We start from the raw sequence: 20,148 nt of genomic DNA on the forward strand, positions 1-20,148 counted from the left end.
TATGAAACGTCACCCATTGCTTCTCTCTAGAGGTACTGCCGGTCCCGCTGAGTTAGTCTTGCATTTTGTGTCTATCTTTAATTTTCTTGGCCCCGCTGTGGGAGAAGAAGTGGGGGCGGATCTGGACCGCAACGGCCGTGAGCCCCAGGCTGAGCTCGGCGATCGTTTGCCTGCTTCTGCTGCTGTTGGAGGTGAGACGTTGCGTCGCGCTACTTTTCGAAGATTTTGTTCGCGACAAAATTTCGGAGTGCCGCGCGATATCGCGCATAACTACATACCCCTCCGCGCATCTCAGTGGGACCGGCCCCGCATGGCCACACGATGCCCATGTGCCTCAATACAACGACGAGGTCGCGTAATTTGCATGCCAAGGACACGCAAGTGAATGGTTGCGTGCCAAGGACACATTAGGAACAGGATAGACTCTCACCTAATCTCTGCAGCATGACAACACCCAACTCATTTCATGTCCCAGATTTTTTGGACTGAATGAAGAACCCACCCATTGCACTATCCCCTTGTAGTTTATTCTGAGGGTGGACATATTGCTGACGCAGCCATTATTATCTACCACAACGTTGTTACACTGAGAAGGTTAAGTTATATTATTTTCTATAATCACTGTAGACCATATGGTGAAGATTCTCCCTCAACTGTGTAAGGGGTTACCGTGACTGAATGACATTGAAGGAACGGCACCTTATGTGCAAGATAGGAGGGTGTGTGAGTATGAGTGGGAGAGGAGTGTCCCATGTGTCTGCTGCTCCCGTAAGAGGCTCTTTTGCTCAGATGTTCTAGTTGTGGGGTTGTGAGCCGTTGTCAAAAGCAACTTGGCATCAAAAGCACACTCTTTTGTCTGTTTTGTTTTGCGTTGGGGGCTGGGTTCTGGGAGGAAGTCCCTGTCAAATGAAAGCATTTCACTCCCAATAGTGTATGTGACATTGATTGTGTAAAACGGCAGGATCCACAAGCCCATGGGGAATAATTGAGACAAAGCTGGATGTACATGGTGTGATCTTGCACCCAGTCCTTTGAGAAATGCTGAAAAAACCCTGCAATTAAAGTAAGTACTGTAATTAATAGAATTGAGTAAGAAAATACATATTGTGTTGATGCTTCAGCCACACGACTCCCCCTCATCATTTGGTGTCTGCATCATTACTTTAACAGTATGCAACAGCTCAGGGCATTTCCAAAAGGCAACATGTCATTTTGATATCAGACGCAGTTCACCAGGGTGTTTGTGTGTTGGGACAATGTCATGATTTCATCCTGTTGGCCGGTTTACCAACGTGTAATTACCTACTCAAAGCTGTGGTTTTTGAAAGTGACTGGCAAGTGACCCTTTGGAGATGAAGACTTAATTCTTGTGTCAATTGATCCTGTCTGATTGCTGGTATCCTTCCATTGGGAATAGCAGAATATGAAATGTTCAAAAGCTTGCCAATCTCCCCCCCCCCCCGCTCTTCCTCTCATGATTTACGTTGCCTTGGAATTATTAATACTGCCAGGATTTAATATTAACAAATCCAAGATGTACCTTTTATGTCTCCTCATTCCACAATCTTAATGGAATTACATTACTTCCCAAATGCTTGACACAGGCATAATATTCTATGGACTAATTTGATTGTGGGGTAATTTAGATTACTTTCCTCACAATCAATAGAACAGTTATCAGCAAGAGGTTTCTCTTCCCACAGGCTTGCATGTAAAAAAATAGTTGAATAACATTGCCCAGAGGATGCTTGTGTGCCCTCGAAAGTGAGCGTGTCATTGCAACATGATACATTTATACAGACACATCCTGTTGTGAACACAGACACAAGTATTCCTTATGGGCCTGTCCCACTCACGCAACTTTTTCGGCGACTGGCCATTGGTCGTTGCAGGTCGCCGGAAATTTTCAGCGTGTTGAAAATCCAACGGTGACCAGAAAGACGCTACGACTCTTTGGGCGACTGAGGAGACTATTCATGACCATACAGGTGACATCCCGGCAACATGAAGCCTGTATGGTCGTGAGTAGTCGCCCAAAAGAGTTGTACCTTGTTCTGGTCGCCACTGAATTTTCAACATGTTGAAAATTTTCGGCGATATGCAATGACCTATGATGGGTGCCGGCAGTCGCCAAAAAAGTCACGTAACTTGGACAGGCCCATAAGATATAAGACATAAGATCTTTACTGTTAACAACCAAATTGACCTTCAGCTGTGCTCGTAACCTTGTTTTGATTGTAAGCACCGAAAGGTTAGTGACCTCTGAGCTTGATGTTCCTGAGGTAAGAGTTACTTCATCTGCACCAAGGGTTCTAATGCTACACATTATCCTTCACTTTTTAAATTTAATCCCATTGTGGAATTGAGCCTGAGATGCAAAATAGTTCGCACACATGTGAGTATGTTGCTTGTTTAGTGGTCTTGACCAAGGATGGATTATAGCAATACAAGCAACCCAATTAACAAACACTCTCTCACTCCACTGCCTAACTGAAGGACCATTTCCTGCTCTATCACATGTGTTTCTGAGCCAACAAATCTGTAGGATTCTTTGCAACAGCCCACCCACCCTCACCACAAACCCCACCAAAACATCCTCCTTTTCCCCCCTTCACTTAAAAACTCATGGCATCAGCTAACCAATCACTTCCTGAGTTATTTCCATGGTGAGGTTCCCAGTGGCTGAGATGTTGCTGTGTATTACTGATAACATGTAGGGTAGCCCAGGGTAATGTCTGCCCCAAGCACTGAACCACCCCATGGATTCTTTAGAACTAAATGTGCAAAGGATTCAGAGTGTGGCACTGACTACAGGATATTGTTGCAGTATGGGTGATCTCTGAAATAAAAAATAGTGCACTTTCTATTTGATTTCCTAAGGGAGATGAAGGTGCCTCAATTTTGTATGCGAGTCAGAAATAAAAATGAGTCGACCTCACCCAAAGGAATTGAATATACATCAACCCATAAAATGCCTGTGGCCACTTTAACTTTATGGGCTGTTTGGTGTTGAAACATTATTGAAAAAGCTCTATGCTGTATCAAAACACAAACTGTTGATACTGACAATAAACATAAAAAATAGAGCAGATGCTTGAGACCTGAGACAAAAGCAGTAAATTCTAGAAACATTCAGCAGGCCAGGCAGTAACTGCGGAGAGAGAAATGGGGGGTCACTGTTTCAGGTCGGGAACTCTCATTAGTTATGAGCAAGGTTTTTTTCAATGGAGGGGAAATCCAAGACAGCTTTCCCGAATGTACTATAGCTTGACAAATTCTAAGCGGTGGACATTTATTTTAGTTTCCTGCTAAAATATATGTTCAGCATCATTGTCCACATTTGATATCCAACTACTGAGTATTGGGCTGGGATTTCATGTGAATAAGGATGACTTTGTTCATGTGGTAACAATTTTCATGGTAATTTTAAACAGATGAATAGATTTATTGAACTCATTTAACTCAATAATAGAACGGGATTAAAGCACACTTTGGGATTGCTTAGCCCAGTAATACCCAGAAGTTTATATAATTAACAAATATCTTGCTTACCTGTACAGACTTCGGCCTCCTATTGTTACCAGATTAGCAAACACGTTGAAGTCCGTCATATTTCTTGGCCATGACTGAATATTCAAAAAACCTTGTGAGAAAATCCCATCAAAAAGCAAAATCATTGCATTGTTCAGGAGATATTGTTCCTCGACTAGGCAGCACCAATAAAATGTAGTATTTGGCATATCTCTTCTACTTTCCCTCAAAGTAATTCTGCTTACAATTCACTATCTTGTCGATAACAGGGTCACAGTGTTGACGACAGCAGATGGATTAGAAGTCAGTGGAGTTCAGTGATACAAGACTTGAAAAGTGTCTGGAAATGTGAATGGGTGTCAGTGCCATTGTAAGCTCAGTGAATATATAAAATGTTGCAGCAGTTGGGGAAGGCAATTCCCCTTTGTGTTGCCACATACATCTGATTATATGTATATTATGTTGCATTGTGGTGCATTGTTCCTACATTCCCATCCATACTGTATGTCTCAAAGAAAATCAATGAAGCGAAGGGCGTTTTACAGTTGTGCTGAACAGAACCACTGGATGTTGCACTGTCGAGGGAGGTTAATCCAGCCCATTGTGCTACTGCAAAGATCCATCCAATCACACCCCCTACCCCTCCCCTCCCCCTCCCCAGTCTCTCTCAGTGACCCACAGATTATTATGTTTCAAGTGTCTGTACAACTCTCTTTTGAAAATTAGAACTGAATCTGATTTCCTCATCTTTTCTGGGAGTTAATCAAAGATCATCTCTAACTAGTGGAAATGAATGATTTCCATGTTTGGCTAAGTTTGACAGCAGTTTGACTCTCTGTTTTCCTGTTACTGGCCCATCAGTTTTGCTTACCAACACTCTTAAGTCAATTGCAGAGGGGATACAATTACATCTCCCACACATAGTGGATTTATTCTCTAAGGCGTGTTCCTGACCTGAGAATATTTAGTGCTATTGAGCAATTTGAACAAAACCCCAACTGTTCACAATTAATTACATATGCACTCTGCCCACATGACATTGCCTTTCCTTTTAAGGAGTTGGGTCTGTCCAGATATTCATAAGGGCAACTGGTAGCCCCATAATTGGGAAGTGCACATAACTGATACATTTTGATTTTTTTGGTTGAGAATTTCCTAATGAAACTAATGCAATGTCATTCAAGCCCCGCTTATAATGTTCAGCATTCTCCAACCCCCTTAAGGTGGTGTGCTATTCCCAGATTAGGAACCAGCTCCTGCTGCACTTGAGTCAAAGAGGTATGTTTCTGTGGTTGCATAAAAGTGAAAGGGCTTGAAGTGTCAAGAGTCAAGAATGTGTAATTGCTATATGTACAGAAACAGAACAATGAAATTCTTATTTGTAGCAGCATAACAGTCTGTAAAAAGAGTACTAATTAGAAAACATCATAAAAAACAAAAAAAATAATGTCAATTAATTTAAAGAAATTAGTACAAAACAAAACAAAGCCTGAAGTCCCTTGTGCAACCAAGACGGTTTGAAGTTCAACATTTTGCTGGTGTTTGCACTTTAAGGGCCTGTCCCACTTGGCCGTCATTTACGCGACAGGCCGGTAGTGACTGACGCGCGACGGTCGCGCTTCATCATACGTCCGCACAGCCGTCAGGAGAGCGTGACGTCATTTGAAGATAGACACCAAATGCAGGTGTAACTCAGCGGGACCGGCAGCATCTCTGGAGAGAAGGAACAGATGATGTTCGGGTCGAGACTCTTCTTCATTCTGAAGAAGGGTCTCGACACGAAATGTCACCCGTTGCTTCTCTCCAGAGATGCTGCCGGTCCCGCTGAGTTACTCCAGCATTTTGTGTCTATCTCCAATCGTCTTGGCCCCCTCTGGGAGTAGGAGTGGGGGCAGATCCGGTTCCGCAACGGCCGTGAGCCCCAGGTCGAGCTCGGCGATCGTTTGCCTGCTTCTGCTGCTGTTGGAGGTGAGACGTTGTGTTGCGCCAGGGTCTTGGGCCTGTCCCACTTTGGCAATCTGTTACGCGACAGGGCGGTGACGTGCAAAGGTTTCATGCAGGATGAAGTCCACACTCCTCCACACCACTCCATGCGCCCGTCCCTCGCTTCCCACGCACTACCCACACGCTAGCAGGTCGCGTAAATGGCGCGCGAATGACGGCCAAGTGGAACAGGCCCTTTAGACTTTAGAAATACAGGGCAGAAACGGGCTCTTTGGCCCACTGAGACCCTGCTGACCAGTGATCACCTCATACACTAACATTATCCTACACAACAGAGACAATTTTACAATTTTATCAAAGCCAATTAACCAGCAAACCTGTAGGTTTTTGCAGTGTGGGAGGAAACCTGAGCATCCAGAGAAAACCTGCAAGGTCACAGGCAGACAGACAGCACCACGTGTACAGACAGCATCCATGGTCAGGTTCGAACCCGGATCTCTGGTGCTATAAGTCTACTGCTGCGCCATTGTGCTGCCTTTTGTAGTGTTCAATAGCATGATGTTTGTTGGGAAGAAGCTATTGTTGGTCTTTTTTTTTACAATAGGTGCAGGAGTAGGCCGTTTGGCCCTTCGAGCCAACACTGCCATTCAATGTGATCATGGCTGATCATCCCCAATCAGTACCCCGTTCCTGCCTTCTCCCCATATCCCCTGACTCCACTATATTTAAGAGTCTCTCTCTTGGAAGTATCCAGAGAACCAGCCTCTATCGCCCTCTGAGGCAGAGAATTCCACAGACTCACAACTTTCTGTGAGAAAAAGTGTTTCCTTGTCTCTGTTCTAAATGGTCCCCTTACCCCTTATTCTTAAACTGTGGCCCCTGGTTCTGGACTCCCCCAACATCGGGAACATGTTTCCTGCCTCTAGCGTGTCCAAACGCTTAACAATCTTATATGTTTCAATAAGGTTCCCTCTCATCCTTCTAAACTCCAGAGTGTACAAGCCCAGCCGCTCCATTCTCTCAGCATATGACAGTCCAACCATCCCGGGAATTAACCTTGTAAACCTCTATAGCAAGAATGTCCTTCCTCAAATTAGGGGACAAAAACTGCACACAATACTCCAGGTGTGGTCTCACTAGGGCCCTGTACAACTGCAGAAGGACCTCTTTGGTCCTATACTCAACTCCTCTTGTTATACAGGCCAACATGCCATTCGCTTTCTTCACTGCCTGCTCTACCTGCATGCTTACTTTCATAGACTGATGAACACGGACCCCCCAGAGTCTGTTGTACTTCCCTTTTTCCAAAATTGACGCCATTTAGATAGGAGATCACGTTTTTCAGACTTGAACGCGAAAACTTGGTCAGGTAGAATAGCACACACCATTTTCTAGCAGCAAAGGAGATGTGTAAGCTCAATAGCATTGATCAAGGGAGTAGCGCTCAAACACATAGATCTAATGAAAAAATAAAGAATCCAGAAAATGTGGGATCATCAAGCAAATGACCCATGCATCCATATGGTTGTTGACTGGTTATTAAAGAAGGACTCAGAAGTTGCAAAGTCAACGGACTAAACAAACAATTAGATGCTTTCCCAATATATTGAGGACAATATTGACCTGATGGGGTTCATCAAGAAAAACATGACTTTTTCTGGTGAATGGTGTTTCACTGCATCACAAAGTGCTCTGAAAGTCTATAAATTGCTATGTTTCCACTACCTGTAATCTCTCGGACTGTCCGGAAGACATTCAGTTTATCTGGATCCAAAGCCTCGATATTATGATAGGGGTCCCTGGAAAGAAAAAAATAGAAAGAAAAGTGATTTCAGTGAATGCGCTCTGAAAGCACCAGGATAGATTAGCTTTCAAATATCCCAGATGTGTGTGAGCTGTTACATTATTGGCCACTGTAGTGTGGCAGTGAGTTGTAGAATCTGCTGGAGAATTGATGGGAATGTGGGGAGAATAATATAGGTTGGGATAAGGTTGCGATAGCAAAAAGATGCCTGATGGTTCGCATGGAATGAAGAACCTATTTCCCTGCTGCAATGTGACTCTAATTTTGTCACATTCCTGTGGAGCCATCTCGGGTATAGTCTTAGAGATGTCCATTATTCACCGCCCATTCAAAATAAATGCTTGTTTTTCAAAAATGTACTTATTTAGTGCTCCTTCCTCTTCCACACCATGCTGTCAACAAAGGTGTGACACCAAGCCACAGGGGAGACATTAGACCAATTTGTGCTGCCATTTCAGTGGAGAGTCCTTCAGCAGGGCACTGTGTATTGGTCAGAGCACTGCTGACTTTCATACCAGCTCACAAGGCAGCAAACAAGGCAAAATGTGCTAGAGGTGTCCAGTGCATCCCACCTCTCAATCCTGATCTTTCCCATACAATGGCAAATTGAGTCTAAGGACAGCTATTTGAAAAGGTTACACAAAAAAGCTGGAGAAACTCAGCGGGTGCAGCAGCATCTATGGAGCGAAGGAAATAGGCAACGTTTCGGGCCAAAACCCTTCTTCAGACTGATCGGGGGCGGGGGTGGGTGGGGACAAGAAAGGGAAAAGGAGGAGTAGCCAGAAGGCTGGGGGATGGGAGGAGACAGCAGGGGGGCTGAGGAAGGGGAGGAGACAGCAAGGACTAACAAAATTGGGAGAATTCGATGTTCATGCCCCTGGGGTGCAGACTCCCCAAACGGAATATGAGGTGCTGTTCCTCCAATTTCCGGTGCTGCTCGCTGTGGCCATGGAGGAGACCCAGGACAGAGAGGTCGGAGACGGAGTGGGAGGGGGAGTTGAAGTGCTGAGCCACCGGGAGGTCAGCTTGGTTATTGCGGACCGAGCGGAGGTGTTCGGCGAAACGATCGCCCAACCTCCGCTTGGTCTCACCGATATAGATCTGATAGATCAGCTATTTGAAAAGCTCTTTGAAAGGCTGGATACACTTCCCTTCTGGTCCCTCACCTAAACCTCAACGACTTCACATGTGCCACTGACTGAAAGGGAAAAGCTACTTGAGAGTAAATGGTTTGTCATATATTTGTCGTTTCAATTACTATTAATATTTTAATTAATTTAAATGAGCTATGTTTGTTTGTAAATAGTTCTATTATCCTCCCTCCCTTGTGCCATATCTCACTCCCTTGTGCCATTTGGTGCTTTGGGAGCCCAATTGTGTAAGATAATCCCTTCTTCCAGTGCACACTGCCAGTGAATCAATCATGTGATTCAACCTCCCTTGACATGCACCCTTCACAACAGTGGGCTCAGGCCTGATCATTTCTTGTGCATTTCTGCAAAGTTAAGAATCAACATTCATTAAACTATTCAAAACGCCTATTGCTGGAGGTTGTTGAGTCTTAGCCAATCTCCAAATGTAGCATAATGTCCAGATTACCAGGTGGCAAACTTGTCCTGGTTCCAGTATTGTGAGATACAGGGGAATTTTAAAGCGATTTCACAGTCAAGCAATTGTCCTCAACAGCCAACCTGCTAGATTTGAAACATATTCACTGGAAACATCTCAAGCACTTTTGTTAATTATTTCTATTGTGCATTTCAGTACATTCAGAACGCTTGTAAAAAAGTAATCAATAGCTTTGAATGTTCAGACAGCCCTTGATAGAAGCCTTTGCCACCTGAAAACATGCAATTTCAATGAGAATGTGGTAGAGAATGGGCTTTTAACTTACACTGTGGTTGTACTTGAGATTGCTTTGTCGTTATTGAAGGAAATAAAAGCGGTTGTGCTGCTGTGTATCGACCATTCCTGATGTGTGTCTAAGAGCTGAAGCACGAGTCAATAAGGGGACACCAACTCTGCTCAGTTGGCAGTGTTTCAACCACTGTCAGAAAGTCACAGCCTCAGCCCTGGTTGTACCATTAACCATATAACCATATAACCATATAACAATTACAGCATGGAAACAGGCCATCTCGGCCCTACAAGTCCGTGCCGACACAACTTTTTTTCCCTTAGTCCCACCTGCCTGCACTCATACCATAACCCTCCATTCTCTTCTCATCCATATGCCTATCCAATTTATTTTTAAATGATACCAACGAACCTGCCTCCACCACTTCCACTGGAAGCTCATTCCACACCGCTACCACTCTCTGAGTAAAGAAGTTCCCCCTCATGTTACCCTTAAACTTCTGTCCCTTAATTCTGAAGTCATGTCCTCTTGTTTGAGCTCAGTACTGAGCTCAGTACTGAAGGGGAGCTCATTGCTATACCTCTCCCAGTTCCTTTCCCTCTTACCCCAAATTGTTTATGATCAGATGGAGTTCATGGACATGTTAGATAGTATAGGTTAAAGGAAATAAATGGAGAAATGGCAGTACCCAGAGGGTTGGCATAGATTCAATAGTCCAAATAGCCTCCTCCAAGACAATACGAAGAAAGGAATGATAAAACTCCTTATCAAACATTCAGGGAGATTATTCCTAGAGCCACCGCAGGAATGAGGAAAAGAAGCCAGGCACGGAAGTGAGACATTAACCAGATTAAGCAAAACAACAGTTGATAAAACAGCCGATGACACTGCTCACCCACTTTACCCTCTGTCACAGATTCCTTTCCAGTGAATTTGAAAGATCTGACCACCAACATCTTTTGTGATCGATTCTTTACTTCACGAGTCATTCACTGCAAATGTTATCTCTGCTTCTTTCTCCACAGATGCTGCCTGATTTGCTGAGAATTCCCAGCATTCTGTTTTTATTTCTGACACTCAGCATGTGTAGTTTTCTGTACTTCTCACATTTAGCTGTGACCCACAGTGACTCCTGCTCAACAACTGCCTTGCGTTTTGCACCTTTCAAGTCAGCTTTGCCTCAAATTGTTGGGATTTTTGTTAATAGTTTCTGTCTTATGCTGAACATTGGTGACCCCTACAATGAGGCCTGTGCTCACCCCTCGATGCCGGTTATGAGGAAAATTAGGTTCCCATTGATCTTGGTGCAGTTTGTGAACTTTCCGATGTTACTCGAATCAACAGTTTTCGCCAACTGTAAACTTCCAGTTCCGATGCCATCACAAGCTGTGAACGGAAATCAAGAAGGATGTGTTAATGGATCAGTGTTGTACACACGGTTCACTGGTATGGCAACTACTCTGTCCAAGATTGCAATAAAATGCAGAGAGTTGTGATGAAGTCCAGTCCCACAGACAAACTAGCTTTCCCTCCATCGACTCCATCTATACATCACACTGCCTCAGGAAAGCAGACAACATCCCTCTGGATTTTCATAGTACTGGAGGTCGGGATAGAACCTGGGTCTCTGCAGCTGCAAAGTAACAACTCCACTTGCCACCCACTGATGGGCATCTCCAAAATCCTAATGTTTAAGTTATTATGTTTATATTCATAATTTCCTTCTAGTTTCCTCCAGATTTCCTGCCTTATTTTCACGTTAGCGTTATGATTCTGTACGAGCAGGGCTCCCAGGCTATTGTTCAAGCTGTCAAATGTCTAAATTGAAGCATTTTAATTCATTCTTCTTCTCTGCTGATTTGACATTTCCTGTCCTTGGCATTTTCCTCTTCTTTTAGTGTCTCCAAAAGTCATTTTTTTGCAAAAAAAGCTTAGGTATCCTTCATATCTACACTAAAATTCTTCATGTCATCCAATCGGCTGTGGATCTCCACGTCATGTGCTGGCCATTCACTGGTTGCTCTCGGAAGCAGGAACCTTGGTCCAGTTTTCACCTCCTTTGCCCAGACGTACGGTCACCAATTTCACCACTCTGCTACCTCAATTAGGTTAAACTGCCTTAAACATGAGATGGGCTGATCACTTTGCCTTGCTCATACCTTTAGCACAATATTTAACTTAATTTATCGATCCACCTTTGGGTTAGCTCCAGGTTTTCTTATCACTGTGCCTGCTCATCAGTGCACATACTTGCAAGGTGCACTAGCAATTAATGAGTGGCTCACTGCTTAGTTCAACCTCTCTTGCCATTCCAACCCTTTCAAATTAGTGTCACAAGACCAATTTATCATCGCCACTAATGTCCTGGGTGAGAGTCCTGGCATTTGGGAATAGTGAGGACTGAAGCTTATAAGATCCGGAGGGAGCATGGCAGTGTAGATGTTTCCACTAATTGGAGAGATCAAATGAGGACCCATGGTTACAAGATTGAGGCTGGTCATCCAAAACTGAGATGGGTAGGAATTTCCCCATGCAGAGGATGGTGAATCTCTGGAATTCTCTACCTCAGAGGGTTGTGGAGGCACAGTCACATAAGGTATTCAAAGTAGAGGTACATACATAATTGAAACCTCAGGGAACTGAGGGCCTTTCAATCTGGCACAAAGGGGACATGGAAGAGAACAGCCATGATTCAGACTGAACGGTGGGACAGGCTTGTGAGGCTAAGTGGCCTGCACCTGCTCTTATTTTCCCGTGTTTTTGTGACCACCTATGTCAGTGTTCTGAGCTCTGACTTTTGGGGACCACTGAGGTTAGAGGTGGGGTTAACACATGGATGACTGAATTCTTCATAGATCAGGCACAAGGAATGGCTCAGTTAGGTGGCTCCTGAACCTTATGTACCCTGACAGGGTGTGAGTAGTTTCAAGAAAAATGAGTTGGATTTTAAATGGATTTTTAAAGGGAATGGCTCTTACCAATTTGAACAGAAGCACGATAGAAACCATCCTATTTGGATGCATCACAGCTTGGTTTGGAAACAGTTCTGCCCAAGACCACAATAAATTGTAGGTATTGTGAATGCACCCGAATCAGCTTTCCACCCTCCACCAACTTCATCTATATGACACTGCCTTGGAAAAATACTGCCCAACATAATCAAGGGCCACTTACACTCCAGTCATTCTCTCTTCACCATCTACTATCGGGCAGATGGTACAAATGGCTAAAAGCATGTACTACCAGACTCAACTTTCAACATTGTTATTAGACTCTTCAACAGATCTCTCAAATGATTAGGATGAATTCTCAATCCTACAATATTACATATTTTCTTAATCTGCACATTTTCTGTAGCTATATTTTGCACTCTGACAATTTTCTCTTGTGCAATACCTGATGTCTTCATGTATGATATGATTTGCCTGGATAAATACAAAACAAAGCTTTTCACAGTATCACAGTACACACAACGATAATAAACTAATAACCAATAGCTGCAATTTCAGGCTTTCATAATTTTTACAGAAGCCTCACCAAAGGAGATGAAAGTGAAGGTGCATTGGCACTCTCTGGTGGAGGGATAGGGCAGGAGGAGCTACAGCAAAATGGACCTTACCTTTTGGACAAATGTCGGTGCAAGGCTTGCACACTTTGATTCCATTCTCTTCCACTTCCATCTTGTTGCTTGGGCATGCTCGTACGCAGGAGCTGTGATCCACCACAAAGTTATCTGTAAGGGGGAAATAAGTGTTTCCAGCTTTTGAAACCCATCACTCAACAAATTCAGCGAAGGTACAAGATTGCCAACACTGACTGAAAGCCTGGGGACAGCACCCAATGCTACTGAAGCTGCACACAAGGAAGGTCTCTGGCTACCACCTGCTTTGTACACCTGTCCTGAGTACATTCAGCATCATGCTTTGACTGTCAGCTCCATCGCCAATACATTAGCCAAGTTCGACAGGGCATTGTAGTGTAAGCTGGGAGAAGCCCTTCATGCTACATTTTCTACCCCCTTGCTACGTATGTATTTTGAGCTAATTTATTGTAGAATATTAGCCTATTGGATGTGAATGTAGATGGCACGGTTAATAGGTTTGCAAATGACACAAAAACTGGTGATACAGTGGGCAGTGAAGAAGGGTCTTGATCAACTGGGCCAATGGGCTGAGGAATGGCAGATGGAATTCAATTCAGATAAATGCAAGGTATTGCATTTTGGAATGCCAAACCAGGTCAGGACTTACACAATTGGGCCATGAGGAGTATTGTAGAACAGACAGAACTTGAGGTGCTGATAGATAGTTCAATTAAGCTGGTGACACAGGTAGGGAGATATTTGACACGCTTATCTTCATTAGTCAGAGTACTGATTACAGAAAACGTTTGTTATAGGTGTACAAGATGTTAGTAAGGCCACAATTAGAGTATTGTGTATAGTTCTGGTCACCCTGCTATGAGAAGGATGTCAAAAATGATTTATGAGGATGCTACTGATTCTGAAGGGTTTGAGTAAGCTGGGCTAATTTACCCTGAAGTGTGGAGGCTGAGGGGTGACCTTATATAGAGGTATATATGTATTCATGTGCATAGCTGACGTGAATGAAAGTCTTTCCCCCAGAGTATGGTATCAAAAGCTAGAGGGCATAGGTTTAAGTTGATAGGGCAAAAGTTTAAAAGGGACTTTTAAAAGGGTTAAAAGGTTAAAAGGGTTAACATTTTCACACAGAGGGTAGTGCATATATGGTATGAGCTGCACGGAGAAGGGGTTGAGGTGGGTACAAATTTATTTATAATGACATTTATAAGACACTGGGTCAGGTACCTGGATAGGATGTTTTAAAAGAATATTAGCCAGGCAGGCAAATGGCTCTAACACAGGAAGGTCGGTATGTCAACAATACAATACAATACAATTTATTTCTCATTTGAACCCCATTGAGGTTCAAACGAAATGTTGTTTCTGCAGTCATACACACAAGAAAGAACCAAGACACAATACAATTTACACAGACATCCATCACAGCGCATCTCCTCCTCACTGTGATGGAAGGCAAAGGCTTATCTCTCCCCTGCACTCCCCATTCCCCTCCCGATGTCAGTCAGAGTCAAAGCCCCCGGCGGGCGATGGTAATTGTCCCGCGGCCATTTACGCTGCGCCGGGTGATGCAAGGCCGCACTCCGGGTCTTGTTGTTGGAGCCCCCGGTGGGCGCTAGCAAAGTCCTGCAGCCATTCCAAGCCGTGTCGGGCGATGATGTAAGGCCCCGCTCCAGGTACTCTTCAACCCCGCAACTCGGGCGGGTGAAGTCGCCGTTGCGGAAGCCCCGAAAAGCGGTCTCCCAGCAGGGACCCGCGGGCTCCCGGTGTTACTGTCTGCCAGACCTGCGTTAAGCCTCCAAATCTCCGGGGTCAGGTCGCAGCCGAGCGCCACCACAGCTCCACCCGCTCCGAACTTGGCCAGCTCCATGATGGTGAGAGTAGGTCCGCAGGCTCCGTGACTGGAGCCCCAGGTTGTTCCTGCTGGAGGCCGCTCCACGGTGCTAGGCCCCAACGAGACCCGACAAGAGAAAAGGTCGGGTTCTACGTGCAGGGGATAGATTTTTAAAAGTTTCCCCCACCCCCTGCCCCCCACACACATACCCACACACATACACAAAAAAAATAATAATAAAAACTACATTCAAACGAGACAAAAAATAATAAAAAGACAGACAGACTGCAGAGGCCGCTGCGACGTGAGTCGTGCTGCCCACCGGATAACTAAACTAGCAATTTGGTCAGTATGGTCAAATTGGGCCAATGGGGGTGTCTCTGTGCTGTACAGTTCAATGATTATTTGATGGCCATGAACACTAATCCCATCCTACTATTCCCACCATTCGCCCCCCACCCCCAACTCCTCACCAGTTTCTACCACTCAACTCCCCAGTAAGGGCAATTCATACTACTTAATTAATCTAACAAACTGCATGTCTTTTGGGAGGTGGGAGGAAATTGGAACACCCAGAGGAAATCAATGGCATCACAGAAAGAATGTACAAATTTTGCACAGACAGCACCTCGGGTCTGGACGGAACTTGGGTCAATGGAACTGTGAAGCAGCAGCTCTACCAGCTGTGCACTGCATAGCCCTTTCAAACAACCACACAGTAATACAAGCTTTCACAAGTAATAGAGGCACACAGGTTGTAGAGCAAGATACGTAAACTCTCAGAAATGTGCTTTTGAGAAGTTTCCAGACCTCTGTAGGTGATTTGGCAGTTTTGCAATTTGTCCTACTTCTGCTGGCTTACAGTCTCCGAAGAACAGCATTATGCTTGACAATAGGATGACTGTCTGCACAATGGTACATAGTCATAGTGTGATACAGCATGGAAATAGGCCCATCAAGCCAAATTGCCTACACCGGCCAACATGACCCAGCTATGCTAGTCCCACCTGCCTGCGTGTGGCCCATAACCCTCCAAACCTGTCCTATCCATGTACCTGTCTAACTCTTTCTTAAATATTGGGATAGTCCCTGCCTCAATGACCTCCTCTGGCAGCTTGCTCCATGCTCCCACCACCATTTGTTTGAAAAAGTTACCCCTCAGATACCTATTAAACCTTTTCCCCTTCACCTTAAACCTATATCCTCTAGTCCTTGATTTGCCTACTCTGGGCATGAATGGGTACAGTCGATGTGGACAGGGGACCACCCACCTAAAAATACCAGAGTGACTCTTGCTCGTTGTTGCCTGCAGGGGAGAAGTGGGTGGTTGGGAGGGGATGGGAGGTGGTGCAATTCAGTAAATGTCCTGACATTCAGCTGGAGCAGAAAAGCTAAAAGTCTGAAAAAATCCTGACTGAAAGGAAATCTATGTGGGAGTGAACTGTGACAAACAGCAACCGCCATACAAGCCTGCGATTTGTTTTACTTGATAGATTTAGTCAAGGATCAATGTTTTTATCAGTTGCATGATACAAAGATTGATAATAAATTGATAACAGGCAGACAGATTCTCAAGACGACACAAAGCTGATCCCAATTCCCATGAGACCTCGCTCTGTTTGATCTGGAATGTTTCAAATTAAACACGCTGCAGATATATATATATACACAGATACACATATATATGCACACACAAATAATTACACACATGCTAAAATAAAAGCACACACATACACATGCATGCACAAACAAGCACATAAACACAGGCACACACTCACAATACACACACATGGGCACACGCACGCACAAAGAAACAGACATATGGACACATAAAGACACAAAAGCACCGACATATCCGAATATACATGCACATGCACACATTCACAGATGCATATGCAGATACACATTTACATACAGACACACAGACACACAGACATGAAGGTACATATATATGCTGATAAAATCACATACATACGGATAAAAGCACAAATGCTTACACTTTCACTTGAACACATGTTCACATTAGTTCAATTACACTGCTGACAGGCAAATCATTACTCTAACATCCTTGACTATCTAAAGTTACACTTTCTAAAGATGGGGTTGTGAGGGCTTGAGAGAAAAGAAGGAACAGAGAGACAATGTAGGGAGAGAATTGAGGAATGTGTAACCAGGAGGGACAGAGACAGCTGGAAATAGGGAAACAATAAAAGTAGGATCAATGAAAAGTGACAAAAAGGGATAAAGGCAGAAAGAAAAGCGGAGTGAAAGGTGTGGGTAAGGGTGGGAAACACATTTTAATAGGCGGAATGAATGGACAATAAGGAATTGGCCAAAGTTTTCTTACTACAGTGGAGAGAGCTGGACAGGCATGGGATGGAAAAAGGGGACAGAATGAGCCAATGAGCCAATGAAATCCACTGGTCAGCACCGGCTACAACTCACAAGAACATCCGAGAACCTTCAACCTCCTGGCAACCCATTAGGACCTCCTGGCGACCCACCTACGGCACGAGAATTCTTGTTACTCTCCATTGTGGCTTCATTCTAGTCGCATGACCATAATGAGGCCGCGACCAGTTCCCAGAATACTGAACTCCTCACGACTATGAAGGCGACTGCCCGGCAACCACCAGCGAACATGTGGCAACCATGTGGCGACTGCACAATCTCCTAAAAAGTCACCTAAGTGGGACAGGCCCATTACTTACTGTAAGTGAGATTTGTTCAGGGATATGGATAGGAAGGTTTTAGATGGATTTGGGTCAAACGCAGGCAAATGGAACTCGTGTAAATGGGTATCTTTGTTGGGGTGGACAAGTTGGGCCAAAGGACTTGTTTCCATGCAGGCCTCATCCGAAGACCACATCGGCACACATCCACTACTGTGACCACAGCCACACTCCTGCACTGGCTCAAGCATAGATCAGACTCCAGCTTTACGGATAACAAAAGACCCTGTGTTCCAGTATACATACGTGGGCATTTCTTGACGCAGAAGGCTCCATAGGTGTACTTGGCATTTGGATTGGGTTCCACCTGGAATGTTATTGTGTTGTAGAAGAAAGGCAGAGGACACTGAATGACACATGCTCCACTGTCATTGAAGTTGGTGCACGCCTATAAAGTGAAGGGAGAGACACATTGTTACAGGAAGTAACCAGTCACTGGTCTGCAAAAAGAAGCAACAAAAAGCATGTGGGCTGTAGAAGGGTCTCAACCCGAAACGTCACCCATTCCTTCTCTCCAGAGATGCTGCCTATCCCACTGAGTTACTCCAGCTTTTTGTGTCGATCTTCGGTTTAAACCAGCATCTACAGTTCCTTCCTACATAGCACGCAGTTCTTATTGTTTGAAACAAATGCTGAGTATTTACAACTGTCTCAGATTTGATTTTAATAGTGTTGTTATGTTATAACTATTCCAGTTCTGTTGACTGTTGCTGGTTCTGTAATGTGCTCTCAGCTCCAATCACATTACTAGATGTACTCAATAAGCTTTTCCATTTCTCTTTTACTACTTTAAATCACCACAGTGAGATGTTCCAAAGGTCCAGTATGAAGTAAGCCCTTAGATAAAGGTACCTTTGAGCAGGATCTTCAAAATATCAGATCGCAGGTTCAGTAAGTAATTGGGGAATGGAATATAATGTTATTGTTTATTGCAAAATAGGGTGGTTATGCACAAATTATATAGAGCATTGGTGGGATCATATCGAGAGTACTGTAAGAATCTAGGCCTCTCTTCAGAGGGCAGATAAGGAAGTATTTGACAGAGCGAGAGAGAGATTGTTGGTAAATAATGAGTGGGCCGAGATAGTAGTTGAGGCAGGTACAATAACAACATTTAACATTTAACAACCTATTTGGATATGTACACTGCTACCTCTGTGATTTACCAATTTCTCCTTAACCTACCAATCATACATCCCACCAATCCCACCTGGATTACAAACCATATGTCTCACTAATCTCAAGTAGGCAACCCTCACCTCTGACCCACCTCCAAACTAAACTATCCACCCCACAATCTCTGCTTCTGCCTCTTGGTGTCCTACACCCACATCACCTCTGGGGCACATTAACAAACTGCCTTGAATATGCAAGCTGTATTAAAAAATGCTTCTAGAGTTTCTGAAAGTCCCTCAGACTGACCTTCCAACAGCATACTGAACCATGTGTAAGAAAGAACTGCAGATGCTGGTTTAAATCGAAGGTAGACACAAAATGCTGGAGTAACTCAGCGGGTGAGGCAGCATCTCTGAAGAAGGGTATCGACCCGTAACGTCGCCCATTCCTTCTCTCCAGAGATGCTGCCTCACCCGCTGAGTTACTCCAGCATTTTGTATCTAACATACAGTACTGAACCATTTGCTGGATGCACCTTCATTCATTAATTTCACTTATTAATTTTGCCACAAGGCTTTTCAACATCTGCACATTCCCTTTCTACCTCATTTGATTGGGCTAATAAATAACTGGATGTTTCTATGATCAGACCTGCATTCCACTAAGTTCATACATTCATATGTTCTAGGAGCAGAATTCCACCATTCAGACCATCGTCTACTCCGCCATTCAATCATGGCTGATCTATCTTTCCTTCTCAACCCCATTCTTTTGCTTTGTCCCCATAACCCCTGACACTCTTACTAATCAAGAATGTGTCAATCTCCGCCTTAAAAATATACATTGACTTGGCCTCCACAGCAGAATTCCACAGATTCACCACCCCCTAACTAAAGAAATTCCTTCTCATCTACTTTCTAAAGTACGTCTTTTTATTCTGAGTGTGAGACCTCTGGTCCTAGATTCTCCCACTAGTGGAAACATCCTCTCCACATCCACTCTATCCATGCCTTTCACTATTCAGTAGTGTTAACTGAGTATAAATGAGTTCTCTAATCTGGTTGTGGATGATCAAAACGCAGCAAAAGAAACCCCACAAAAAATCTGATGTGTTTCTGAGTCGGTGAAAACATTCAAAAACTAGGATCGCTCATTTTTGAAACTTAAAAAAAATGCAGATGCTGGAAATTTGACAGCATCTGTGGAAAGAAAAACAATGAATAATTCAGGTTAAAGATTCTTATGTCAGTGACTCTGTAACTCACTCCATAGACGCTGCTGATCTGCTGAGTGTTTCCATCAAGGCAAATGTGCGTTTGGCAAAAAGTATTCTGTCTTATATTGAGATGGAGCTAAGATGAACCAAGTCATACAGCCGGTATGATGGGCTGAGTGGTCTATTCCTATCCACATGTAATTTTGCAGGGTAAGTCATCCTACATTAACCAGAGCTTACTATCATGAAAGGATACCCAGAGAGGGACAGAAGGCAATTACAGGAATGAAAGCTCCCTCACAAAGTTACAAAAAGCAAATCTTGGAGATCCAAGCTCAATTCATGAACTACCTCTCATCTAATATTAATTGTAAACATCTTCACATGGACTAAATTAGCATCAATTTGTTTCATAAGTAAATTCAGTTATATTATTCATTCACAGGCACATAAATCCTCATTATAATTTTAAATGCCAGTCTATTTCTGAGATCAAACATTTTCCATTTTAC

General features: G+C 43.9%; 1 protein-coding gene across 4 annotated transcripts in view; it reads right to left on the reverse strand.

The window, feature by feature from the left end:
* The window catches only part of LOC129698887 (receptor tyrosine-protein kinase erbB-4-like), an 804,589-nt gene that overhangs the window by 248,041 nt on the left and 536,400 nt on the right, over positions 1-20,148 (reverse strand). For all 4 annotated transcript variants that reach the window (XM_055638279.1, XM_055638280.1, XM_055638278.1 and 1 more), the window contains exons 7-11: positions 17,551-17,692; positions 12,757-12,870; positions 10,397-10,523; positions 7,201-7,274; positions 3,553-3,643 (exon numbers count right to left, since the gene is read on the reverse strand). In XM_055638279.1, the coding sequence (XP_055494254.1) occupies positions 3,553-3,643; positions 7,201-7,274; positions 10,397-10,523; positions 12,757-12,870; positions 17,551-17,692 (548 nt within the window). The remainder of the gene's footprint in view (positions 1-3,552; positions 3,644-7,200; positions 7,275-10,396; positions 10,524-12,756; positions 12,871-17,550; positions 17,693-20,148) is intronic.

Source organism: Leucoraja erinacea, chromosome 7 (assembly GCF_028641065.1).
Source record: "Leucoraja erinacea ecotype New England chromosome 7, Leri_hhj_1, whole genome shotgun sequence".
Taxonomy (NCBI): domain Eukaryota; kingdom Metazoa; phylum Chordata; class Chondrichthyes; order Rajiformes; family Rajidae; genus Leucoraja; species Leucoraja erinaceus.